The sequence below is a fragment of the Mus caroli genome, chromosome 9, assembly GCF_900094665.2.
Source record: "Mus caroli chromosome 9, CAROLI_EIJ_v1.1, whole genome shotgun sequence".
NCBI lineage: Eukaryota > Metazoa > Chordata > Mammalia > Rodentia > Muridae > Mus > Mus caroli.
The window spans coordinates 45,590,355-45,617,355 of NC_034578.1; the positions used below are offsets into that span (position 1 = coordinate 45,590,355).

General features: G+C 48.8%; 1 protein-coding gene across 2 annotated transcripts in view; it reads right to left on the reverse strand.

The window, feature by feature from the left end:
* The window catches only part of Zbtb16 (zinc finger and BTB domain containing 16), a 176,327-nt gene that overhangs the window by 54,702 nt on the left and 94,624 nt on the right, over window positions 1-27,001 (reverse strand). For both annotated transcript variants that reach the window (XM_029481755.1, XM_021171973.2), the window contains exon 4: window positions 4,784-4,870. In XM_029481755.1, coding sequence (XP_029337615.1) covers window positions 4,784-4,870 — 87 coding nt within the window. The remainder of the gene's footprint in view (window positions 1-4,783; window positions 4,871-27,001) is intronic.

A 27,001-nucleotide genomic window follows, 5' to 3' on the forward strand; every position in this document is an offset into this window, starting at 1 on the left:
TCTCTCTCTCTCTCTCTCTCTCTCTCTCTCTCTCTCTCTCTCTCTCTCGGTGAGTGAGTGTGTGTGTGTCTGAGTCAGGGTTTCCTGGAGCTTGCTATGTAGACCAGGCTGGCCTTGAACTCGGAGAGATCCATCTGCCTTTGCCTTCCAGGTGCTGGGTGGGATAAAGGTGTGCATCACTGTACTGGTCAGTATTATTTTCAATATTCCCTTGGAACCCCTCTCCTAGGCTGTCCCCACCCCGTGTGTGTGTGTGGGGGGGGCTCATATGCCCCCAGGCTGCCCTCAAATTCAATACATAGCTGAAAATGACTTTGAACTTCTGGTCCATCTGCTTCCATACAGGCATGTACCCCCATGCCCCGTGTATGCAGTGTTGGGTGGGCATGGAACCCAGGAATTCGTGCTGCCGGTAAGCATTCAGCCAACTGAGCCCAAACTCTGGCTCCTGAGACCCCTTTTCTAAAAGAGAGATGTTAGATGGGAGTTCACATGTTCTTTCATTGACAGTAAGGGCAGCCTAAGGGGTACACTACAGGGATCAGCAGGAGGTACCTACCATTCATGATAAAGGAGCCCTGCCGTGCATTAAGGGGAGGCCGAGTGCTTAGGCTCCTCACCGAGTGCCTGTTCTGTACTAGTAGGTAGCTGATGCTCTTAGCTTTGCACACACCCTATACCCAGCTTCAACCTTGGCCTCTCTCACTCCAACTTCTCCACCCTTCACCCTTAATTTTCTCAGTCTTGACTGAGAGAGCCACACGACGTCTACTAAATATCTATCGCTTAATCTCCACATGAGCTGACTTATCTCAGATGGAGCCCCTCTACTGGCAGAAAGCCACAAGGTATCTGAGAGGAAGTAAACTTCCCTGACCACCCCTTGGGTCCCCAGTGTTACTACCATGTTACATGGCCATACTGTTACTACCTCCCAGACATGTGCCAAAGACATGGAAGGTCAGCAGAGAGCCCCTGGGGCGTGGCTGAGTGTAACTACACTGATGCTTCCCCAACCTCTGGTTTAGAAGGAAGGCTGCTTCCTGCTGTTGTGAATTCAGTCCAGATGGACAAAGTGAAGGTACATGACAAAGCGAGCTCAAAATTCCTCTCAGTTACCCCTGGCCAGTATTCCTGGAGTGGGATTCCTCAGTCTGTGTGGTCTAACAATAAGAAAACCGTACCAGAATCCAACATAGTCTCCCTTTGTCCCCTCCAGACCTGTGGTTGCTTGTCTGCAAGATGGCTGCCACCAATTCTCTTTATTACCTATAGGCGCTTACCACTTGCCCAGTGAGATCAGAGAGAATGTTCCAGGGAAGTCTAGATTTCTATTCCTCTAAATGTGGGGCTGACCTGGGACAATTTTAAACAGCAGTACAGAGCAGAGGTGAGACTGTGTGTTTCTGGTTGTTTTCACTGTTGTAACGGAGCTGGTATCACTCGTTCCCTGATTTCTGTAGCCGGAGGCGGTGTTCTGTAGAACCAGACAGAGGCTGCTCTGCTGCCGATAGGCCAAGCTAGAGGAGTTCTAAGTAAGATTTGTGGGCAGAGAGATCACCATGATACACACCCCAGGGCTCTGTTGAGAAGGTGCCAGCCCCAGCCATCACCTAATGGCAGTCCACATGAAAACCACCCAGTTGAGCCCAACCAACTCTCAGAACACATGGTTTTTCTAAGGGTCTGCTGGAGTGGTGGCTCACACAGCAACTAGCTCCTGGAACATTCTCTCTGATCAACTCCCAACACAAGGTCTACAGTGCTCTTCCACACGTATAAATCAAGTCACCGACACTCAAAATTCTCCAGTGCAGCTTGGGGATGCAGCTCAGTGGTGGGCTGTATGCAGAGCAAGCACGAAGCCCTAGATTTAATCTCCAGAGATCTCTCCAAGATCCCTCACTGGACTATCTTCCTCTTTCTCTATACAAACTTGTGTTTATCTATCTTCCCAGGCTTACATATCCGTGTGTGTGTGAGGTGGCATATACATGAGGTGGCATATATGGACCACCAGTCAAGTGTTCCTGACAATGACAGATTACATATGTACACACATACACATTCACCCAGCTTTAAAGGCTACAATACGCATGGCATGCAGCACATCTATGCTTGCAAAGGATACAGTTTACCAGATCTTCACACACTGCATAATCATCACCATGATCAATTCTAGAAAATGTTTGTCTCCCCCAAAAGAAACTGTGTATCCCTTAGCAGTCAACCCCTATTTATTCCTGACGTGCACTCTCTGACACCTACTAATGGACTCCAGGGCTGTACAGGTTTATCCATCCTGGACATTACATATGAATGAAGGCCACCATAGAACACATGGACTTTTGTGTCAGGCTTCTTCCAACAGATGTTTTTAAGGTTTAGCCACACCGTAGCGTGTATCAATACCTCCATCCATTTCACAACGAAAACGGATGCATTGACCGTGTATACCTCACGTTTTACTGACCTGTTAGTTGATTGACACTGGATTATTCTACTTGACTGAAGCTATGGACATTCACATTCAAGTTTCTGCATGGACACACATTTTCATCTCTTTTGGTAGACAGGAAGGAGCAAAACTGCTGTGTAATCTGGTGATTCTATGCTTAAACCTCTTAAGAGCGTCCAGGTGGTCCTCCAAAGCGACGAGGCCTCACTCTCCCCTCCCACCGGTGACATACAAGGGCTCTGGTTTTTCCACACCCTCAGCAACACTTGCCACTATCTCTGTCTTTTCGGAGAGCCACATCCTGATGGGCTGAGTGGTATCTCACTTGCGGTTTGATCTGCATCTCCCTGGTGGCTAATGACACGGAGAATCTTTTTATGTGTCCTTCGGCTACGTCTATCTTTGGAGTTCTGTGACATTTCCTTTACCTATTTTCTTCTTTGGTTATTTGTATTGGGTTTTCAGCTTGTAAGATCTCTTTTGTATTTCTTAGCTATAGATTCCACATGTGATTTGCAAATATTTTCCCTCGACTCATGATCGTTAATCTTCAGTGTCAACATGCCTGAATTTGCAATCGCCTGGGAGACACATTGCTGGGCCAGTCTGGGAAGCTGTTTCCAATGAGGGTTAACTGAGGAGGGACATGACAGACTTTGTAACCTCAGACAGTGAGTCAAAATAAACTCTCTCTTCTTCTGCCGCTTTTCTCAAGTACACTGTCACAGTGCTAAAATGAAACGAGTAACTAACACCCCGCTCAGGAGAATTCCCAGCACATACAGAGTAAAGCCCAGGCTCTAGGGTGGAGAGGCCGGCCCCATTTCCCAGCTCACTGGACACTGCTCACCGTTCTTCACTCTGTTCTTCTGAAATTATGAGCTACTGCCTGGCCTCCAGACCTTTCCAAGTGCAAGTCCCTCTGCTCCCACGGGAGTCTAAGCAGCTCGCCCTTCACCTTGGGTTTCTGATCAAGGGTCACCCCTCAAAGAAGCCTTCTTCCCTGACCATTTTATCCAAAACACCACTTTTCTCCCTCTCGTTTTCTCCCGCACATCTGCTCTATTTTTTTCTTGGCGACACCCACTTGAATTGACATCGTATCATATGCTTGTCCTCCATACTATGTCTCAGCAGCAACCTCAGTTCCCTGAGAGTCAGAATTGCCTGCGTCTCGTGTACTACCATATCCTAAATTGCACCAGCAGTCTGGACACACTGCGGGACTGCAAAAAGTACTTGTTTAAGTGTATCCATCAACTACTGTCCACTAAATACCTACTAGGAGTCAAACACTCCGGGGAACACTGCAGGTAAAATAATTTTACTGAATCGCCATAAAGGGCTATCTGATAGACCCATAGCATCATGCCCCTGCTTTCCTAATCGATGAGGAAACCCAAATGAAGAGAGACTACGTAATTAATCCTCGGTTCCATTTAGGAACTACCTCAGTCAGAATGAAACCTGGGTACCCCAACTTCTGAACGATCACACTCCTGCTTCTGACTTTGGCAAGCCCCTGCCCTCTTTTAAGAGTCCCTTTCTAGCCGGGCGTGGTGGTGCACGCCTTTAATCCCAGCACTCAGGAGGCAGAGGCAGGCGGATTTTGCAACCCTGTCTCGAAAAAAAAAAAAAAAAAAAAGAGTCCCTTTCTTCAGTTCTGACCTAAGAGTAGCCTCCCTGTTAGTCTGCAGGGTTCCTGAGAGACTAGCCAACAGGGATCACGGAAAGAAAGGAGAACAGTGCCTGGCACAGTGTGAGCAACCAACCAGTGTGAACTTTGGCCACGATGGCAACAGAGCTGTCAAATCATGGTGACCGAGATGATGCTGACACTGCAATCAGCACTGTGACAGTTAACACAGTCCAAATACATCCATGTGTGTTGATGGCTGCGTTAGAGATGATGGCTCAACCTGTTAGAGAGGGCGGGTCAGCCACTGTGGCTACACCAGGGCTTCTGAATTTCACCAGAGTTGAGTATGAAGAGGTTTCCAACCATTCACGAGGGGACCTTAGGCAACACCACAGAATCCTTAGAGCCTCAGCAAGAACGTGCAAGACACCTTGGGAAGATGGGAGCTCGTTGCCTTATTACAGATAGTATCTTGGCCTAATTCAGAACAGCTGGTCTCAGAACTGTCCTATCTGCAATGCTTGCTCAAGCCTCATGGACAGGAGTCTACACAAGCCCATTCCCATCCACAGAGACGCTCGACATGATGGTATCGTGTTCGGCAGTAAGAGGATGTCACCAAATACCTTGACCTCCTTTGTGCTATAATACTTGGTGGTCTGGGGAATGGAGTCAGGGACACTCACCAGTATGGGTCTGTCTGTGTGTCTCCAGGGCATCCTCCTTCGAGAACTGGGCACCACACTGATCACACACAAAGGCTTTGGCACCCGCTGAAAGAAAGAAATGGTAACGTTAGAACCATAGTCCAGAGGGTGGGACATGTCCTGAGTACTAGGGGAACACCCAGGACACCGGTGAAGATTCGGACTCAGAGATAATCCATAGCCCCAGTAGCTAGTGCAGACTACCTTGGACAGGTGACTACCCACCCAGGTCTCCCAGAGGAGGAGAAATAAAACCAGCATGATTAAGATGAACTAAGACAGAGTCTAGGTAAGAGGCCCCATGACGATGAAAGGCCACCTCTGCTGGATGGGTGGATGGGAACAAAAGACACCGACAAGGAGAGAAATGCCCTGTTGCTGTGTATCTCACAAGACAGTATGCATGACCTCTGTCTCCACACCCTCTGATGCAGTACAAGCAAATTTAACTCATCTATGACCCACTTGCACCTGGCCACTTAACACCCTGTAAATTTTCCCTGTATTTTGAGGATGGTACCCAAACTCCTCCCTAGGACACACCAGCCCTTCCTGGCATTCTCTTCCATGCTTCATCTCCCACCTCAAGTGAGGTGACTCCCTGAAGGGCCTGTCTTCCTCCACACTAGCGCCCGTTCTGCCATGCCTCCTCTGCTTCCCTGCATCCCTTAGACCTTAAAACTCCAGCCATCACTGCTTTGACACCTGTGCCTTCAGGGCTGGGCAAGGTGACTCATCTGTTACCCTGTGAGCCTGACTCTCTGAGAAGCCATTATCATCTTGTCTACAGATGTATCTGCCTGACTCATGGTGGGAGCCTATGACAACCTAGACTCCATCAATGTTCTTAGACCCAAGCAAGAGCCGTATCTACAAAGCTCAAAGCAATGGCGTCACCATGTCAGCGCGAAACATGACACCACTAGCCCAGTCGTTTTTCTGCATGCCATCTAAGGGTCACCAGTCTGAAGTCCCGGTGCTTTTTCTTCAAAATGTCTTCAATATGCATCGCTCCACTGTGTGGGGATCACCCTCACCTATCCAGACCTTTGCAGTATCATGCCTGAAAGATTCAAAGACTTGAGATTGGGTTTACATGGTCCGATTCTCCATTGAAGGTCATATAATTCCTCATACTTCTTTATATAAGAAACTTCCCATTTGTACTGGTTCTCAATTTCTTCATTTTTACCTCAGGGTCCTCCATAACCTGAGCCAAACAATGCCACAGCCAGACGGTCCCTTGGACTGTCCCTTAGCACCTTCTTTAGACGACTCCTGACTCCGCTAGTGTCTCTGTTCTAGTCTGACTACTGTTTATTCAATGCCATTTCATGTTCAAGACCATGCATCAGGGGCACACCCTCCAGTTACAGCTGTTCCATCCCTTCCGATGCACTCTGTACCGCTCAAAGTATCTGAGCTCTTCCTTATGTGTGTCCAAGGGTCTTAGTAAGTGTCCAAGCATACCTTATAGCCTTGTAAGAGCCGGACAATATTTTTTTGCACATTTGCAGTCCCCACTGCTCTTCTCTGCCTCAGGATTTCTCATGGATTTACTCTATACCAGGCATGATGCTGAATGCAGACTATGCATGACTACGTCAAGTCCTAACAACAGCATCTGGCATCTACACCACTACTGCGTCCTACTCAGTAGATGAATAACCACAAACTCAGAGAGGTTAGGGATGTGCCGGCTATAACACAGAGCGAAGGAGGACACAGATCCACAGCCTGACTTCTGAACTCTTAATCCTCCTTATTGTCAGCCTCTTCGGGCTTCCATCTGCAAAGATGACTTATGGATAACTGGGCAAGTGCCTCATTCCCGTGTAACAACTCAACCAAACCACATCCCGTTACCCATTTTATGTATCAGGGCTTCATGTTAAACTGCACTTGGGAGAAATCGTTCCAGTACTTGTTTTAAAAATTCGAGGATGATTGTACATGTCTGACTTGTAAGGTTAGCACTCAGGAAAATGAAGCAGAAGGGATTGCAAGTTCAAGATCAGCCTGGGCTACATGGTGAGTTCCAGGTCATCCTGGGCTACAAAGAAAGAATTTTGTGTCAAAAGAATAAATTTTAAAATCTGTGCCTTAAAAAGTAAGAATCAAAATACAGAGACTTAAACACCAGAGAACAGTTCTTGTCAATGACGAGTAGAGACCTGTAGAACAAGGAGGATCCCAGCCTCACTGACTTCTCTATTCCCAAGTAACAAACAGGCTATATGTACCCTAGTACGTGCTCAGCACAAGAGCTGACTGGATAGCGGGCGTGAAAGCACTCCAGGGCAGATACGATGGTCCTGAAGAGACTTCTGAGTCATTATAGTCGTGTGCCTCAGGTGACTGGCACTGAGTTTTACCTGGAGACAGGAGGAGGCCTGTGACAATAACCTTGGGGTGTCCCTGAAAGCCACAGGATATCCTCAGGCCAAGCACCTGGCCCACGGCTTACAGAACTTTGAAAATCAAGCCAAGAAAATGTCTATGAGGACGGTGGCAAAAACAGTGTCTGTGTGTTTGGAAGTGACAGCCAAGACCACTTTCATCCATGTACAAGGGTGGGGGGGTACACAGGAAATGCTTCAAAAAGCAGAGAGGGTCAGGATGGGGGAGCTGGGGCTGGATGGAGTTCCAGCCCCCTCACAATGAGCAACTTCCCCTTATCCTGAATCATTAGCCATCAATGATTTTTCTGTGGATTTGCGAGGGATCTGATTCTCTTTGGCTAGCTCTGTTCTCACCGCTCCCTGAAGAAAGAATGGGAGGGGTGGGCACCTCATGGGCTCCGCCACTGCTTTGGAGCCCCGTAGTCATAATCCGAATCGAGTTAGGAACCCAATAGTGCTGTGAGCTTCAAAGGGATGTGGCATGGCGAGGTTCTGAGAAACAGCTATCAATGGGGCTGTAGGGAGCATCTCACTTTCATGGCAGATGCACAGAGAGAGGAAGGGGGGGAAGGAAAGGAAGGGCGAACATACACTATCACCCGGGGTTCAGATGAAGATAAAAAGCAGATAAGCACACAGCATCTACGAAATGACTACTTCCACGGTCCCAGCCTGACCATATCCAGTGGCCTTCAATGTCCCCCTCACTCCGCACTCACCAAAGTCACGATATCAAGATCTCCCCAAGGGACTCCAAGTCAGCCTTCAAGATCCACTTGGGACCACAGTCGATGACTCCCACTGCTGGCTCCCCTCCTGGAGACACTTGCACCCCAGGCTCTCCAGGGTGAGCATCTGAGACCAGGGCAGAACGCATCAGATGAATTTCCCCTCCCAAGTAGGCTGTACGTTAAATTGTCTCTCTAATGGCTGGCTCAGAGGCAGAAATATTTGGCAGCCCTGAAATTAAAAGTGATAAATTTCCTCGCCAAGCCTAGATCGATAATAGAGGCCTCATCTGTTAATCAATAAGACAGTCTCTGCCTGTTTACTGTGCATATGTTGTTCCCTGCTGCCTTCGGTATGATGTCAGGTTTGCATTTAAAGCAACTCAAATGTGGATAAACCACACGGCCATTCCTGAAATGCACTACAGTGACATCATCCAGCTCTGATACATTTAGAAAGCATCAATGGGAAGCTGGAGGATGGGGTGTCAAAACTGGTCATGCCAGCCGAACCAGGGTGAGTGCATATGGGCCTAGCAGCAACATCTACTCATATAAAATGGCCCGGGGCTCAGCCCAGAGCCAGAAGAACTCCAGGGACACAGCTCCAAAATGGTCATGGCTGTCCCATCCTTCCCACATGAGGCTGTTTCATGGGTACCCATCCATAAAGCCAGGAGGTGGGTGACAATGTCCTCCCAGAGCTTATGACCAAGATGCAAACGCAGTTTAAAAGAAAGAAAAGAATACACGTCAGGTAGTAGTGTGTGATACAGAGCCAAGCTGAGTGAGGAGGGACAAAGGGTAGAGCTCATGTTTTAGGGAGGCTGTAGCAGCAGCCTCAGACGAGTTGGCATCTTTGTAACGTAAGTAGAAGAGAGGAAGCAGGAAGAAACAAGGCCATTTGTCTGTTGGCAGGGAAAGAACCAGGAGATCAGGCCGGATAGAGGTGAGGTCTGTGAAAGGAATGTCAGGCAGAGGTGAGAAAGAGACGCTTGAAGAGGGGCAGCAACAGGAAGGACGGGGAGCTGGACCCATCCAATCCGTCAAACACAGTGAAACAAGGAGAGCCAGGGCCCAGGCCTGAGTCAGACACCTGATGCTCTGGACATCACCCAGAGACTCAAGTCTTCCTACCTTACTGAGCCTATGGCTCCCTGGCTATGAAATGGGTTTGACCCTATCTACCTAATTCTCTTTACTTTTATCAAATTACATTTTAACTTATTGGTGTGGGGTAGTGCATGCTATGGAAGGAATGTGGAGGTCAAGTCTCTCCTTTCACCGTGTGGGTCCCAGGGATTGGACTGAGGTCCTCAGGTTTGGTGACAAGTTCCTTGAGGCAGCGCACCATCTCACTGACCCATTGTTTCTTTGAGGCAGATGCCAAATATTAACAAAAACAAAACTCCTTGTTGCTTAGAGACCACAGGTGTTATTAATGCCGCCCATGGTGGTTGTGTTATGGTAAAGGGCTTCGAAGCTGGGTCCGACAGAGTAGTTCAAATTTGGCAGAGGAATTCAGCAGCTATGACACAAGGGGAGCTCACCGTGAGTATGCCATGCCATCTGTAAAATGGGATCGGAAGAGCAGGTCCCTCAGCAAGCTCACAAGTGAGTCAAGTGGATTGTAGAGACAAAGGACCCATAGACAGCAGCTATCACATCACCACCCAGCATTCCTTTCAAGCACTGCCTTTGTTGCAATTAAACTATGATTGATTTTACTGAGATTCAATGCAATGGTATTTGAGGGCCATTTATTTTGTATAAGGTGAGTCTCACGTTTGTAAAGGCGTATATCAAAGTTCTCTCTCTCTCTCTCTCTCACCACACACACACACACACACACACACACACGCAGACACACACTCTCTCTCTCTCTCTCACCACACACACACACACACACACACACACACATACACGCACTCTCTCTCTCTCTCTCTCTCTCTCTCTCTCTGTGTTGATTTAAAANTCTCTCTCTCACCACACACACACACACACACACACACACACACGCAGACACTCTCTCACTCACTCTCTCTCTCTCTCTCTCTGTGTTGATTTAAAAGGGAGTGATTGTTTTGTTGAGAGGAACAGAAAAATCTGTCATAGGACCAATACTTCAGCATCAACAACAAATCAGTTATTCAACTCTTAAATCTTCCAGGGATGAGCCCATATAGCCGCCTGCAATGGGTCTGCTTCCCGTTTCTCTTCTGCCTTCCCCAGCACACTGGAAGCTCTATGGGGGTAGACTGGGGTATACAACTGGCCTGGGAAGGAGAATGTGGGCATTGAGACCACTGCCAGGATGTTACCTGGAGGATGGCAAAGTCCTGACTCTACCTTCTGGGTTCTCTACAGACTCTTTGTAGAAACTCTAGGACATGTCTGCTTCTGGCAGGGACTCAAGAAGCTCAGAGGAAAAGAAGAAAAGGTTAGACAAGCGGAGCTCCCAGTTCCTCTTGGCCTACTGTATACCTCACAACAGCAAGCCCCTTCCCTTCAGTATATTCCCATCCCCAGGCAGACTTCCCTCAGCAAACCAGGATGGACACTCACTGGCTGGCAGTGATCTGCTTTGGGGGACGCCCTCACCTCTAAGTTTACCTGGGGGTTAGTAAGCCTGATAGTTAGAGACAGACAAGCAGACATCTTTGCTCCTGCAAGATTCCCACCCCCCACCCCAAATACCCAAAGCTCTCAGTATCACACTGAAGTAGAGAGTTGCCACGATAGCCTGGGTTTTCCATAGTCACTTTTCTCTTCTGTGCCCTGGCATCCTGGTACCACCCAGGTTAGACAGAAGCCACAGGTGGACATAAAATCAGGTAAAGGTTTGGTAAGAAGAAAAGATGTAGACACAACAGCCTGACTGAGGCTGGAGCTAGTCTAAGGTTTCCGCAAAGGGAAAGGGGGACGGTCCCAACCTGAACCGCACCCCCCCACACACACATCCCAGGATCACAGGAAATCAAATCAAGGCCAGTCAGAGGCATTAGCAAGAATATAAAGCTTTATCTAAATGTCAGTACTCCAATGGCAGCAGAGGTGAGGGAGGCCCAGTGAAAGCCACGACACTCCCCATAGTGGCCTCCTCCTCTGGCAAAGTGTAGAATCTTCTCCCTCATCTTCCTAACCAGAAATGGGTCTGGGAGTAGGGGTTAGAATCCTGGGTATCTAGAAATCAGTAAAAGATACTGCACGCATTCAGATGCAGAGGGATGTCTCTCTAGGGAAGCAAGGCTGAAGCCAAAAGAAGAGAAACAAATTCAAAAACCCCTCCCTCTTCAAAGCCTCCCCAACCCCCAAGCTAATAATAATCTTTGAAAAAGGAACCACTGAGAGGATGGGGGTGGGGACACCTAGTGCCTTGCCAGCATCTGATGTTGAGTAGTGTGTCCTTTTTTTTTTTTAATTCCTCTCAATTTTAAAATAAACATCTTGAATGTTCTGATGAGATATGCATGCCTGCTTACATAAGGAAGTACAGAGTGTACCAAAACAGCAGACCCAAAAAAAGCCTAAGCCGCCAGAACAATGCGTACAGACTCGGGCATTTTACAACAGGCCACGGTGTACAGTTTTATTTACAGTACCTCTTATCAGACAGAGAACAGCACACTGGCTGCCAGTTCCAAAGGCCAGCACTGTGTGTTCCTTCCCTCAAGGAGCTGTGTACTCCCAGAGAGAGCTGCCTGCAGCCTCACACCCGCTTTGGCTCTCCCTAGCTCTCGCTTTCTCCTTTATCAACAAAGTAAAAAACTGGGAAGGATCAGTTTTTGTAAGGGACACAGGATAGAAAGGGGGGAAGAGGTGGGCAGATGGCACTGAGTGGAAGCCCACCGGGCCCAGGGTGGCCCAGGATGTGGCTCTATAGTGCTACAGTTAGCACTGCAGTGGGGAAACTCACTATACTCACCGTAGAACAGGAGGTAGAGAGGCCAGGGATGCAAGGTCTCAAATCTAAGGGAGGGTGCAGAAAGCCAAATGTTTGTCAGGGTATGGCGGGTGTTCTGTGGGTTAAGGGTGGCCATGTGTAGATCCAACTATTGAGTTGGGAAAATGCTGGTACTCTGTGTACAGCTCAGGGTCCACTCTGCATAAGGTGAAACCTTGGGGTGGGGTGGGGGCAACACCAAGGCACTGCTAGATCTGAGAGGACAATGCCCAACTAATGTTCTACTGTAGCTGTACTGTAGTGTAGCATGGTGCAGTGTCCTCAGATTTTGCAGGAATTCTGGAGTCTCTGTCTCAGGTCCCAGGTCCCATAGGAAGAATAGCACCTTGTTCCAGTCTTCCCACTTGAACCAGAAAGGCTTTGAAAGAACTTCTGCCATAGTTCTTAGTATCAGAGTCTAGCTTGATGGTGTACACACACATACACACACAAAGAGAGAGAGAGAGAGAGAGAGAGAGAGAGAGAGAGAGAGAGAGAGAGAGAGAGGCTGAATGAATAGTAATGCTATTAAAAACTTGCATTCTAGAATCAAAGACATCTAGGTTCAAGTCTCCATTCTACTGTTCCTAGCTGTCTCCTATGTGTACCAAGGACAAACTGTTAACAGTTAGGATATAGTTTTTTCAACCCAGGAAAGTGAAAAGGAAAAGAAAAGGAGAGAAGTCGTCCACTCTGATAATTCTTCATTCAGCCATAGTATCACTAAGCACTGTGCTTCCTACAGGACCCCAGGGCAAAGCAACAGTTACAAGGACATATAGGGTCTGGGACGTCAGAGACAAGAAGCCTCTCCAGTCTGTTCCCATCGTGGGCAATTTTTAACATCATCATTAGCTTCTAGCCACCCAGAAGGTAACATGCAAGTCCACTGACTGTTGAATTACTTTAAAGAAAATCCAGATCTGATGGTAAACCAGTCTCTCTCTCTCTCTCTCTCTCTCTCTCTCTCTCTCTCTCTCACACACACACACACACACACACACACACACACACACACAGAGAGAGAGAGAGAGAGAGAGAGAGAGAGAGAGAGAGAACTCCCCCTCCTCCTCTTCCTCCTCCTCCCTAAGAGTGCCGGTTTGGAGCATCTCACCTAACTATATTCTCCAACCCACTTCCCCCCCCCCACCCCCAGCAACTCCCATGACCGGGTAATCAAAGCCCATGAATGACTCCTACTCTAAGGGCTATGAAGGGTGAGACATCCTTCCACACACATCCTACTTGTGGGGACCGAAGCTAATGGTCAAGCCCAGGGAAGTCCTACAGTGCTGTGGCGTCGAATTCCTTGTACGGTCAGTGGCACTGTATAAACTCTGAAGCCTTAGATCTCCAGTTGAAAGGGGACTGTTCCCCTTCATACAACCATTTAAATAAAGGCTGGGAAGGACACAGTTCTTCCAGTGCAGAGTAGGTGTCCTGATGCGTGCGCGTGAGCACACAAACACACCTGCTTGCATGGACCATGCTTCCCGGGGTCAAACTCACAAGGCTTCTGGGACAGTAGAAAAAAAAAGAAAGGTATGGGCACTGAGAGGGCTAGGCAGGGGGATCACTGTGAGTTTGAGGGCAGCCTGGTCTATACAGTTAAACCTTGCCAAAAAAGTAAAAGATGAAAAGAAAAAGGAGGGAGGGAGAGAGGGAGGGAGGGAGGGAGGAAGGAAGGAAGGAAGGAAGGAAGGAAGGAAGGAAGGAAGGAAGGAAGGAAGGAAGGAAGGAAACCAGGGCTACTTCAAAGATGTCAAGTCAGGATCAGGACCCTGCCTATCCTATAAACCTTCAAGCTTGTGTGTGCCATTGCTACTCCCTGACACTCCCACTAAGTCTGGACTTTTATGTTCCAAAAGTGGGACACCTTCCTCCTGCAGAACACTCTGGTCCTCCCTTCCTTCAGGCAGTTTCCTCTTTTCTCACCAAGAAGGATGCCCTGTCTTCTCACAAGGTGTTGATCTCTTTGGGAATCTCTGTACAGACAATTCTCTCACCCCCTCTCTTTCTAGAATCTTCCGTTCTCACCCTACTCCTTCCATCTCTCTCCAATGCCACTCACAATGGTGTGTGTGTGTGTGAGTGTGTGTGTGTTAAATTCCCCTTAAGTAGTAATCATGTTCCAACACTTGGCATGACACAGTCTTTCTGAAGACTTCAGACACTATCTCCAGTGTGATCGCCACAGCACTGTTAGAGGAGCCACTTGGCAGGGCTCAGGCAGGCCCATTCTGCTCCGTTCCCTTGACTGTGAGCTCTACAAGCCCCAAAGATGGCTCTTTTCCTCTAGAAATGCCACCAGGAAGCAACACCCAGAACTCCCCAGTGTCCAGGCTAGGCTGTCTCTCATCCAACATTCTCCTTCCAGCATCTATGGCAGCAAAATGCCCTGTCAAGAAACAACAGTAATTCCTAAAGGAGAGACATGGGCTCTCACGTTAAAAAAAAAAAAATCCCACTCTCAAAGGACTAAAGCAGACACAATTGTCTTGGTTGACCATCAATTACCAAAAAGTCATTTTGTTCCATTCTTGGGCATCCCTGGTACACCAAGTCTTCGGTGAAAGCATCTCCCTCTTGGCTCTCAGGGTTCTCCCACCCCTACCTTCTCTGATAACACGCCAGAACATTTACTCACTGCCCTAACTGAACCCTTTTCCTAGGACAGCTGATGTCACAGGGTAAGTGCTAAATAGGTTAAACTTAGGCCTAGCAATCCATTCTAAAATTTGGATCTGCCAATCTAATTTAGGACTAATACCTTCATTTTCTCTCCTCATCCCCTCTCCTGGAGGATTCTTCAAATGAAGAGAGAAGCAACCATGCCATCTTTGCTGTTGTGACAGCACTTTGGAGGCAGCTGATCTCCTTGCCTCTACTCTCAACAACCCACCTCGGACCTTGTACCCCAAGGGTCTGCCGCCATCCCTCTCCCTTCCTCCGACCCCCTCAGTGGCACCTTGCGGCTGCCAGCCTTTCCAGGCCTGCTGTGGCTTTCAGAAAACAGAGCAGGACTATTTTTAGCCCTTCACAGCCTAAAAACTCCCCAACACCCATTCAACTTAATCGCTTTATTGAGGACAAGAAGTGAGCTCTCTAGCCGGGCGCTTCTGATGTTAGGGAGTAGTAAAAAGTTCAAACCGGTTAGAAATGACACTCATTGGCTTGCCTTTGGTGTTTCTGAAACCCTAATTGTGGCTGCAGCCATGGATCTAAGGAACGTTGTTGGTTGCAGAGTCTGGCTTTCTGGCCCCCTGCACCATAATTGAGGTGTTACATTACAACCCCAGCACTGCCGGCTTCGGGCTCAAAATTCAGAAGGCTCAAGGCGCCACACTTCTCAAAACAAAAATATTGCCTGTCACAATTAATGTCCATCTCCCCAACTGGGGGAAAGCATGACTGGCAGTTTCTGGTTCACACTACACAAAAGGTTCAAGGGGTGCAGGGGGGGACTATGTCCAGGGTGAAGCCCATAGCGTTATTAAAGTGCTCCTGACAACTAAAATGACATCGAATTGCTGCTTGAAAACAGAGCGGTTTGTTTGGTGTAATTAGAGGACCTGCGAATTTGGTGCGTGCAGAAAATAGACTGTTGGCAGCGCTTCCGCACGCACCTCTGAGACTGTGACTTCCAGAGCATGAGGGTCAGCATTTGCAAGTGGGCAAGCGGTACCACGTGAACTTGGGAGCTGGAAAGGTGGTAGCTCGGAAAGCTGAGACAAGGAACGAGCGTGGCTCCATCCATAAAATGGATATGAACTATGGACGGGAAAACAGGTCTTATGAAGGTATGGTGAGCCAAAAGCTTCTGCCCCTCTTTCTTTCTCTATTTGTTGTTAAGACAATCCTGGCAAGCCTGAAACTCATTATGCAGTCTAAGCCAGCTTCAAACTCATGATAATTCTTCTGTCTCAACTTCTAAGCGCTGAGATTCTAAGCATGTGCCACCTTGTGGGGCTGGACCCCACCCCCACCCCTTTTCCTTCTTAGGCAAGGTACCTGCAGCAGCACCTTCCTAAGACTCCTGCTTGTTGAAAGGCAGAGGCAGAAATGCTCCATTAACTTTCGTAGCTAATTTTACAATTTAACCAAACACCACATTTCTGCCTCCATTCAGCCAGCCTCTGACTGTGACAAACTTATAATTGCGGAGACGGTGGGAACAATTCAGTCCAGGCCGGAGACTCAAGGCAGAGGCTTGAAAACAGCACTGGGGAAATGGCTCACTTAAAAACTCAAAGAAAACCCAGCTTTACAGAGGCCCCCAGAGCAGAATTCACGGCTGTGCAGGACTGAGAAGTGAAGGGAGAGAGCCAGGCCAGCCATGTGGTGTCAGAAGAAGGAGTGCCCGAGTGACAATGACTTCCTGTCACCTTGCGGGCAGGGGCTATATTGGGAAGCCTAGTTACATGCTGTTCTCCTAGGGACATGATTCAATGCTGATAGGTGGCAGGCCAGAGGCCAGGCAGGGCCACCCAGAGGACAGGATCATGGCCATGCCCTAGGGCTCCTTCCAAAACATATTCAAGGTCCAATTGGCACCTACTGAGCCCAAGCCCCGAGGGAAGCGGCCCCACTCACAGCTCCTGACTGGATAGAAAGATGTCGTCCTGGCAGAGAAAGTATCACCATCAATATGCCATCAATATGCCTACGGTATAGAAACCTTCAGACATCGTTAAATGCCCAGCTGTTCCTAGTCTTTTAGACTAACACCTTACCCATCTACACTGGACAAATGTCCAGATAGACACAAAGTAACCATCTACCTTATTACAGGGCTTGTGTCTGGCCCTGCCCTCCTCGGAGTCTATTGTCTTTCTAATTCAGCCTCTTTACTGCCGGCTCATCTATCTCCCAAGCTCCCAGGAAGATGCTCTTCTGCATCCTCTACTCCAAGACGTGTGACTCCAGGTCCCAAACCTCAATCAAGACCAAAGGAGCTCACAGCAGGACTCTACCAGACATCCTGGGCTGTTTCCATGGAAGAACTCAGGCTGGGGTGAGTCATCACCCAAGACAACAGCTCACCCCAAAAGTCTCATATCCGGGCTTTGTCTGTCCCAGGCTCATTTAAGGAAAGCAACTGAGGAAGACTCTGGAAAAATCGAAAGTTTCAGGGCATCCTTCTCTCTTTACCTGGAGTTACCTTGTTACTGAAATGACTGTGGCCTTGCATAATTACGCCAGCAGAACTCAGTGCCAACGAGCGCTAGGTGCTCAATTAGTTTCTAATAGCCAGCGAGAGAGCTACGAGGTTTAATCCGCCTACCCCAGAAGGCTTTTTATCCCAACTACCTAATGAAAAGTATAGAACTTGGATTTTTTTTTCTTTTTCTCTGGCAAGTGAAAGACTTCTGTTCCAAATGGGCTTGGCTAGGGGAAAGAGAAAGGAGTGTGCCAACTACTAGGGGCCAGGATAAAGGGGCTGAGTCTAGAAGAGGCACGTGTACCATACTGAATCCCGGACCCAGCCAAGTCCTTAGAGAAGCCCTTGGTGCTAACTTCATCCCGAGGGAGCCAGCCCAGACTTACTGATACACGCACACATAAGGGCATTTACCATGTGACCTAAAGAGATGGTCTGGGGTTTGGGGTGACGTTCACCTGGGAGAAGGCCTCATAGATCCTCTATTTGTCCTTAGGGTGACCTAGTAGCTTCAGTTCACCCAAGGGCAATGCTGTATGCCCTGCATTCACAGGCTGAAGCTTACAGAACCCCTCTCCCCCTCTCTCATATCTACCTATCTCTCCCTCTCTTGGTTTGCTTGAGATTGCCCATAGCTCCTTGTGCACGCTGAGTAAGTACTCTCACTACTGAGCGAACTCCCAGTCCTCAGTGTTCTAATGCAAAGCTGGCCTGTAATTCTCAATCCCCTTGCCTCTGCCTTCCAAGTGCTGAGGTGTGGGGTGCCAGGTCCCCACCTACCCACAGCAGGCAGTCTTCTTTTTCACTGGAGTGCTTCTCGACTGGCCACTAAGGAGGACCACTATACCGGAGGACCCTCAGGTGGATTATAAACCTTTGATGCTCACTGTGGACACCAGAGGCAGAAGTGCAGAGGTGCCTGCCTGGCTGGTTCTAGCTCAAAGATGTCCTTGCTCTCTTCACCATGGAAAATGAAGACAGCCCCTTCCCTCACAGCTGAGCTCCTCCTGGACATGCCTGCCAGAGGATGTTCTTCCTCCATTTAAATACCACCCACCCCCAACCCCATCCAAGGGACAGTCTCATAGCTCCAAATTCCCATAGCGGTCATTTGTTTCCCTTGTGGGGCCAGTGAACACCCTTCCCTTCCCAGGCTCATGTGATCCCTTCAGCTGGCTCACTAGCAGAAGGCAGGTCAGGACAGGAGCACTAACTCTCACCTGCCCTGCCTGGGTTTGCACACACTGGCCATTCAGTCCAGCTGCTAACAGCCAAATTCATACATATGCTATCTGCTCTCCTCTCTCTAAAACATGTACATGTAGGTGGGATCCAGAATAGCACCTCAAGCAAGTTCCTCTGCTGGCCAACCTTCAAAACCTGGTTGCCACTAGGTAACGATTTTACCCCCTCCAGAGAAGGTTCCAGCACCCCCAGTGTGTGCCTGAAGAGACACCAAGGTTGTTCTACAGTAGACAAAACAGTCTCATGCCAAAGGATACAGCTCCACTGGACAAGATCTGAAAGGCCAGGGATAAGTCACGCTCCACCTGCTGGGTGTATGCCACACGCTCCTTTGTTTCAGAGTGGCCGCACATGGTGACTATGCCATTTACTCCTGACCCCAGGGTGCCTTCCCCAAGAAAAGATATGAGACCACGGGTAGCTGTCTTTCTCTCCCTCCTTTCTAGTGGGACATGGTGATGGAGAGGAGAAAGGGCACGCCACTGTCAAGCTCTCCACGAAGATGAAGCTGCATGCTATCTGACCTATGAACCATCTAGTGATGCGCCCAGAACCACCTTCCTCCAGCCCTCCAAAGAGTGGCCAGGTCAGGCAATCAGAGGACACACGCTGCCCTGGCCCAGCAGGAAAGGTTAATAAGCCACACCTGCTCCTGGTGGCTGGCCAAATGGAGCAGCATCCAATAAGGTGCTCCCTACCTCAGAGTCTCGAAAGACTAGGCCTTCCTCCTCTCTGCTCTCCAGTCTCACCTCCCCAATCTCTAAGGCACCAGGAGCCCAACAGATGGAAAAGCAAGAATCCTGACAGTCAACAGTAGAGAGATCTAGGTGGGAGTCAGCCCTGGCCAACCCCCCACCCCAGCTTTCTGATCTCAGACAGGCTCAGTGTCCTCATCTACAAAGGAGCACCTGAGTGTCAGAGCTGTAAGAGTGCCTGCGCTCCACGATGCCTGGAACATAGCAGGCACAAGTAAATGTGCATTTCTCTGTGTCCCAATCCAGGACCATCAGCCCAAAGCCAGCCATTTATTCAGTAGATGTTCACTGAATGCCTACTGTGTGCTAGGCTGTAGAGAGGCAAGATTTAATGACTGCCTAATGTGTGCTAGACTGTCGCAAGGCAAGCAAATAGGCTACTGTTACGGTCTCTGCCTCCCTCTTCGGATCCAGACGGCTGATCTCCAGGGCTGGAGGCAGCAAAGGAGAGCCTCCATTGCACTTTCTGCCCCACTTCCATTTACACAGAAGGCCAGGGTCTACCCACCATTCAGGTTCCTAGGCTAGGTGGCATGGGCGAACGCAGAAATATACGAATCACATTTCCCCAAGAAGCCTAGGTCCTAGTACATGAAAGGAGCACGTGAATAAAAAAACAAACAAAAAAAAAACAACACTCCTGAACCAAGAAGGTGACAGGTTACAGGGGTGGGGGGCGGTTGGGAGAACAGATGGCTGAGGGCAATCAGATGGAGGAGGACTGAGACCAATCAGATGGAAGAGGCCTCCTGCACTGCCTGGCCAGGCTCACCCTTGGGCTGAGCAGGCTGACTTTCAAAAGACAGGAAAAGAAGGGAGCAGGACTCTGGTCCTGGCTCTGTTCTTAGCATGGGAAACGGACAGGATTTTATTTAGAAACAACTACAGGTGGGTCAGAGCCTCTTCTGGCAATTCCTAAAACTTCCTGGACAGACCCAGTCCCATCATAATCTCAGCGATCTGTGCCGGGCAGGTGAATCACCAAACAGCTACCCCATGGCAGAGGAGACATGCCCAGTCAAAGGGAGGGTCTCGTCCTGTGGAAGGAGGGGCTGAGGGAGAGGTAGGGGTTGGAGAAAATATGGATGAGGGTGGGAACAAACCGGCCCAGGGAATTTATGCTTTGGAGTTGTTTACTACCTAATTAATTCAATCATCTCCAAAACAATTTTATTTATGTTCTGTTTACCACATCAAAAGTGGGTGTGGGAGCAGCGATTCTAAAATGCTAAAATAATACCCCGAGGCATCTATTTTAATCAGTTAAAAAAATTAAAAAGGGGGAAGGGGGAAGAGTTAAAAAGAGAAATTGTATATCTCTGATATATATATACACACACACACACACACAATCTCTCTCAGTCATGAGACGGGGAGAGAGAGAGAGAGAGAGAGAGAGAGAGAGAGAGAGAGAGAGAGAGAGAGAGAGAAACAGCCGAGCCCTCTCTGAGAGCCTTCCTGGCTGCTGAAAACCGAGCTTGTCAAAAAAAACAAATCCATAATGGCCCGAGGCTCCTCTCCAATCTATTTTCTGCTCAGCTGGTTTTAAATGAAGTTATTATGAGTCATTAAAACACCCGCAAGCCAGTGGAAGTCAGCCAATTACAATTTTAAATTTAGCCTGTTCTCTGCCCCATTCTCTTGTTTTCTTCCTTTGCCCACAGAACGCTGCTGCTGTTATTTCCCCCTCCCTTCCTTTTATCCAAAGTGGAAGAGACAGTTATGAAAATGCATACTACTGCACACTGCACAGAACCATTCATAGGAAACCCAAATTATTAAATTAAAAAAATTCGAACTTCCTCTCCCCCCCCCACCACCACCACCACCAAAGTCAACAGAGTCTCGGCCTCGGCTCTCTGGATTCCTCGGAGAAACCCTGCTCAGCTGGCCTGAGAGTCAGAGGCTGTTTTGAAAATGAAAAGGTTCTTCACTGGGGTCTTGTTGAGAAACACTCCTATCTATCCATCCATTTACTTGTTCCTGTAGGAATCCAAGGAGTGTGTGTGTGTGTGTGTGCATGTTGCCACCAACATCCAAAGATTAACAACCAACAATGAAGCCGAAATTCAAAGGTAAAGCGGGCTTTGCAATCAGGCAGAGATGTCCGTGGCAGTCAGTAGATATCATGAGCTCATTTTGGTTTTAAATCTTCAAGGTAATGGCCTGTGTGGACCCATTACAGCAAAGAAACAATTTTCAGTATTTCATGTAAATGCTTCGTCTCCGTCTCTTTTCTCCCTCATACTTGTGTGCACCCAGACACATGCTGGCTCGGTGTCTGGTGAAGATTCTGCCCCTTATTTTTGGCTGTTTCTCCAGACTTTCCAACAAGGAGCTACCTTCTTAACTAAACACCTGTCCAAGGTTACCCCCAGCCTAGCCTGGGCCCAATGAATCTGCTGAGTTCCACAAAGCAAACCTTAAGAGCTCTATAGGCATCTCCATCACCTCCAGGTCCCCTCTCTCAGGCACAGAGTCAGTCAACACATTCTCTGCAAAAGGCCCAGTCTCTCCACCTTCACACGGGTTCCAGGGATTGGGCTCAGGCCACCAGGCTGGTAGCAGGCACCTTTACCCACTGAGACACCTGACTTTTAGTTACAAAAGTCTACACGATAGTCACTGATTCAAAAATCCCAATCCAAGCCTTCTGTGTGCCAAGCCCTTTCCCAGATCACAAGTACAAGGAGAATTAGCAAGGGTCGGCTGGAGGCTTCCATGCGCTGGTAGGTAACAGTGCACACCTGTGTTGGCATGGGCTCTGGCGATGGGATCCTGAGAAACAGTGTCTAACAAGGACCTCGCAGACCTAAGCCCGTTCTTCTGTCTACCAACTCCACGTAAAAAATAGTGTGTAAGAACCGAAGTCATGGCTGAGCAGACCCACTCTTGTCGTTTCAAAGCGAGGGGTCAAGCACACGTGCCTCAAGCTCTCTCCAGTCATGTGTCCTCACCAGGCCTCTGGGCCAGAATGACCTAAGTTTCTCCACTCTGACTGATGTCTAACTTCTAAGCTCAGGAACACTGAGAGTAGTAAGAAAGGAGACAGACAGACCAACAGACAGATGAGAGGAGGCAGGCTAAGGCAGTCGGTGACAGAGACAGATGAAGACACAGGAAGGAAGACAGAAAACACGCCGCAGTGTCAAGCAGCGGCTGTGGCTGACATAGACACAGGACGGTGCCAAAGAGATGAAGTGAGATGGAAGGAGATTGGGGGAGAAGCAGAAGCAGAGAGAGACAAAATAAACACCTGCAGAGGGAGGGAGGCAGAGACCCAACCCCTGTGTGGAGCACGGGGAGGAACAGCAGAGGCCCAGTGGCAGGGCAGGCACACACCTGGACTCCAACAACACTGACCCTGCCTGGCTCAAGGACTAGGGAGCAGAGGCTAGAGGAAAAGATGGCCACGGGAGTCCACCCAGAAACACATTTCTGTTAGGGGTGGGCGGCAGCAGCGTATGCAGAAAGCCCAACCAAGGTATGAGGACTCTGAGAATATGTAAACCCCGTTGCTTTCAGGTCCATCCCACTAAAACAGCTCTGTCCCGCAGCTCCCATGAGATGCTACTCATCCTTAGACAAAAATCAAGGGCTAGTAAAAGCACCCGGGACCTCAGCAGGATGGAAAGAAGCAAAGAAAGACTCTGAATGAACAGCAGTCGGACAGATGTCCCACCCTCTCCTCTAGGGCACTGTTCATTCCTAATAGAAACGTCACCACCTAGCTGTGCAAAATCATGCTGCAATGGGGAAGGGGTGTGCCACCTTCTTTGGGGACAGAGAGATGAGAGAGAGGAGAGAGAGAGAGAGAGAGAGAACAAGAATGAATGAGAGACAGAAAGGAGATATTACATAATTCCCACTTCTTTCTTCCACCCTTGAAGTCATGTTCTATCTGACAGGCTCCTCTCTGAGGGTGTTGGAGGGGGGGATGACAAATCCAATCCAAAATTCAACAGCCTGTGTTCTGTTTGGAGAGCACACAGTGTACTGTACAGCCCATAAAACTCCAAACAGCCTCCAGACACTGCTGCAATCGTCCTCCATCAAAACACTTTGTCTTGCATACAAAAATAAGATACAGCGCTGAACAGAATACAAAATCAGCCCATTACAGTACAGAGAGACTGCTACTTAGCAACGAGGGGGCTCTAAAGCCTCAATGCTCTACAGGAAGCAAAATCTGCCGAGCCTGTTGGGCAAATGATAAACATTAGCAGTATTAAAAAACACAAAAGCCATGTAAGTGGATAGACATAATGTAGAAACGAATTTATAGAATAAATTGGGATGGGAGGGGGCTTGTAGCGTGTGGGATGAGGCTGGGTGGGATCCAGAAGAGTCAAAGGAATGAGTTCTCCGGTCCTGCTACACTGACATACGTAGAGATGTGCGTACTGGGGAGGGGGGTATGTAACCCCTTCTTCACATGGGTTAGAGGTGAAAGGCTAGAAGAGAACTATCGGAAAAATACTGTTTAATACAATGACCTGCGGAGAATGTCCCCAACTTTCTCAGTTCAGTTAGCCTGAGGTGAAGCCTTGAAGGCTTTGGGACCTCTGAGTGACTCTAAGGTGGGAAGATGTTGGGAGGGGGCACTTATCCTCCAGGGACGAGTAAGCTTGACACCCTGCACCATTGCATATGACACATGCTGTAAACAAAACCCCAGGCCAAAAGAAAAAAAATAACTACCCACCCAAACAACAAAACCCAAAACAACCCATGTGGGCTGGAAAAATCAGTGAATTTCATCAGGTAAAGGGGAAAAAATACTCAGGCTAGGAATCAGAGGCAGGGTTTCGGATCCCAGCCAAAACAGGAGCTAAAAAGCAAAACCATATTCGCCTGCGCTCAGCTGAGGCTCTGGAGGCAAAAATGGAGAAGGGGCGGGGTTGGGGGGATGAGGAGGGGGCTACAGGGAAGGGGCCAGCGTGGAAGGGGGCAGGAAAGAAATGTATTTTTCATCAGCCAGTGTATAATTTATAAACAGCATTAAACAGTTTTTGTTTTCTTTCTCCTCTCTCCCGTGTAGGGGCTTGGACCGCAGTCAAGCCTGCATTAATTTCTGCTTTGGGTACAGTGTGTTCTTGGAGACGCATCTGCAAGCGATCATAAACTCTCTGGAATGCTGGCAGAACATCCAGACCTGCCGGCAGGCCAGTGACGACACCACTCTGGGAAAAAGTTCAGGAAGCTGGCCAAATCCAGAGGAGGGAGAGGAAGAGTGAAGAGTGTGTTCAAGAGGGAGGAGGAGGGGGAGCACTTTCCCTGCTTGTTCCTCTCTGCCACCCCAGTGTGTGGACCTCTGAGACACCCCACTGTCAACAGGAATGCTCAGAGGGTGGGGACTCTCAAGACCCAGGAGGGAGTTAAAGAGCCCCAGAGAGGATATATCCAAGGGTCTCCCGGTTTTTTTTTTTTTACCCTGATAGCAAAAAGGAAAGTTCGTATCCTCCAGAGAGGAGGCAGGGTGAATGGAGGGCCTATAGACTAGGACTCTCCTGTGCCTGGCCAATTCCGAGCTGCAGGTCCTGAGAAGCCATCTTTGAACTCTTAAGGCAGCCTTTTTGATGATCACTGTGGGGACCCCTCATTTAGCAGTCACAGGGACTTGCCAGCTGCCCTCCTTTCCTTCCTCCTCTGTCTGTAAGAACCCTGAAGCCAAAAGCTAAGTGATGGGAGGGAGGAACGGAGGGAGGGAGGGAGGGAGGGAGGGAGGGAGGGAGGGGCAGGTCAATGCATTCATATTTGCCAACTTGTATCCCCCACTCCACCCCATCACAGCAGCCTAAAAAAACAATCTTGCTTCTGGTCCCAACTTTTCTAGCACTTTCCCCTGATCCTTGAATGACTCAGGCCTCAGAGAATAAGCTCAGGCTACCCCATGCTCCCAACGGAAACTGTAAAACCCATCAGCCCAAGCCTTCGTTCCTCTTCTACACTCTGAGTGTGGAGACAAGCCTGGTCACAGGAGTAGGCTCTCTACTAGCATGGCTGACAGTACCAGGCCAAGGGAAAGAGTGTGTTATTCTAGTGTAGGGAGCTCAGGATACTCCACACTGTGGCCATGTCCATCATGAGCTACCTATAGTGACTCTGGAAGGGTCTCCCCATACCATAGAGTCCAGGCCAATCGATAGCCAAAGCCCAGCAGCCCTTCTGAAGGAAAAACACTGTTCTCGGTCACTCCTGTCTCAATATGCGGTCTTCCAGTGCTGGGGAGTTAGAAGTCACTCTACCCTTCCCCATTTCTCATGCCTCTGTCCTGGGCCCTGCATACCTTCCTCTGTCCTCCACACACCCTGCCCACAGACCCCACCCCAAGTGATACCCACCATTCTCACAGTCCGGATTCTGCCATCCCTCCTGAGCACTGCCCGCACTGTCTCTACAGGGTCCGCATCATCTGAAGCTCTCCAACCCTTCCTTCTTGACACTTGGTACTACTCTTTCACCACTGTTTTATAATTAACCTGATGCCTCCTGCTAGACCAAGTTCCTCGAGGGGAAGGATGCTGGGGCATCCATCACTGCTCAATGCACACAGCCTCACCCAGTAGCGCACATTAAGCATGCACTCGGTCCAAAAGCAAATGATACCCCCAGGATGGGGCCTGACCACCTAGACACCCAGACCCCTCCAACCAAACAGCTGTGTCCAAAACAGAGCAAGCAGTTGTAGTGTGTTTATAAGCTGGCAGTCTGTCAAGCCAAGGTGTGGCAAGCTCATATAAGCCGAATGGGAAGGTTTATACAGGGCAGGTTCAGAACCCACTGAGTCACAGCCTGTGGTCTGTGGTCTGTCCAGCCTCACATCCCAGCTGGAAATCACCTCTTTTTAAAAAGCAAATGCAAAGAGCTGGGGACCTGTCAATGCTTCCTGGATTACTCCCATGGGAACAGGGCAGTGTATGAGGCTTTAGAGTCATCTCTGGACATGGACAGTGGGCTGGGACTCTTCTGCTGCTTGCCACAGCCCTATACCTACCTTTTGGCAAAAACTCGAGTGGAAGTCATTGCTCTTCCCTCTATGAGCCATATCCCCAATCCTTAAGCCCTTGTGATCCTCAAAACCATCTCTAAAAGGCAGATTTGGACCAGACTGGTCATTAGTTAATGAGTTATGTTGATAGTGGTCAATTTAAACATACTGTTATCAGGTATACCTCATAAACACTTGGGTAGTTAAAGCATTCAAATCGGGCAAGAAACTTCAATTAAAGTGAACATTCACTACCACCATTTAGGGTCTTAAAACCCAGCACAACTAAAAAGGAGAAAGTAAGAGAGACGTGAGGGGAGAAATCGCAGCCTCTCACAAGGGCCTCCTACAGGGCAAACTTCTAATTAAACAAATTGTCAATTTCAACACAATGAAAACTGATTTAAGAGAGTAAATTTAGTATTCTAGTCACTGCAAATAAGAGCTTGCCTTGTTGATCTCCTACAGGCTGATTTCATCTGATAGGGAAGTGAGGAGGAGGAAGAAGAGGACAGGAGGAAAAGGAAAGACTCAGAAGAGGTAAGGCAAGCCAGACCCGAGTCCTTCCTTACAGAAATAACATCATGGAATTCAGTGCATTCTCTCCTTCGGCATCGCAGAAACTCCTGTTTTCACCCCACCCCTTCCAGATCAGAAAAAAAATAATATAAAAAAATAATCGCGTACGATGACAAACTTGGCTGAGCACACACTGTACATACTGTACCCACAAGTCTGGCTCCTAGCCAGACCTGGCTCAGTGCCAGGTCTACAATAACAAACACAGGCTGTGCTAGCCAAGAGGGGGTGGGGCGGCCAGCACCAGCTAGGGAGGGAGGAAGGGAGAGGCATGCAGCCTGGTGGAGCAGAAGGAACAACCAGGATGAGCCTGGCAAGGACGGCCTGCCGCAGCAGAAACACTGAGAGAGCCCCCAGGACCCCTTCCCAGGATGGAGTTCACGTCTCTACACA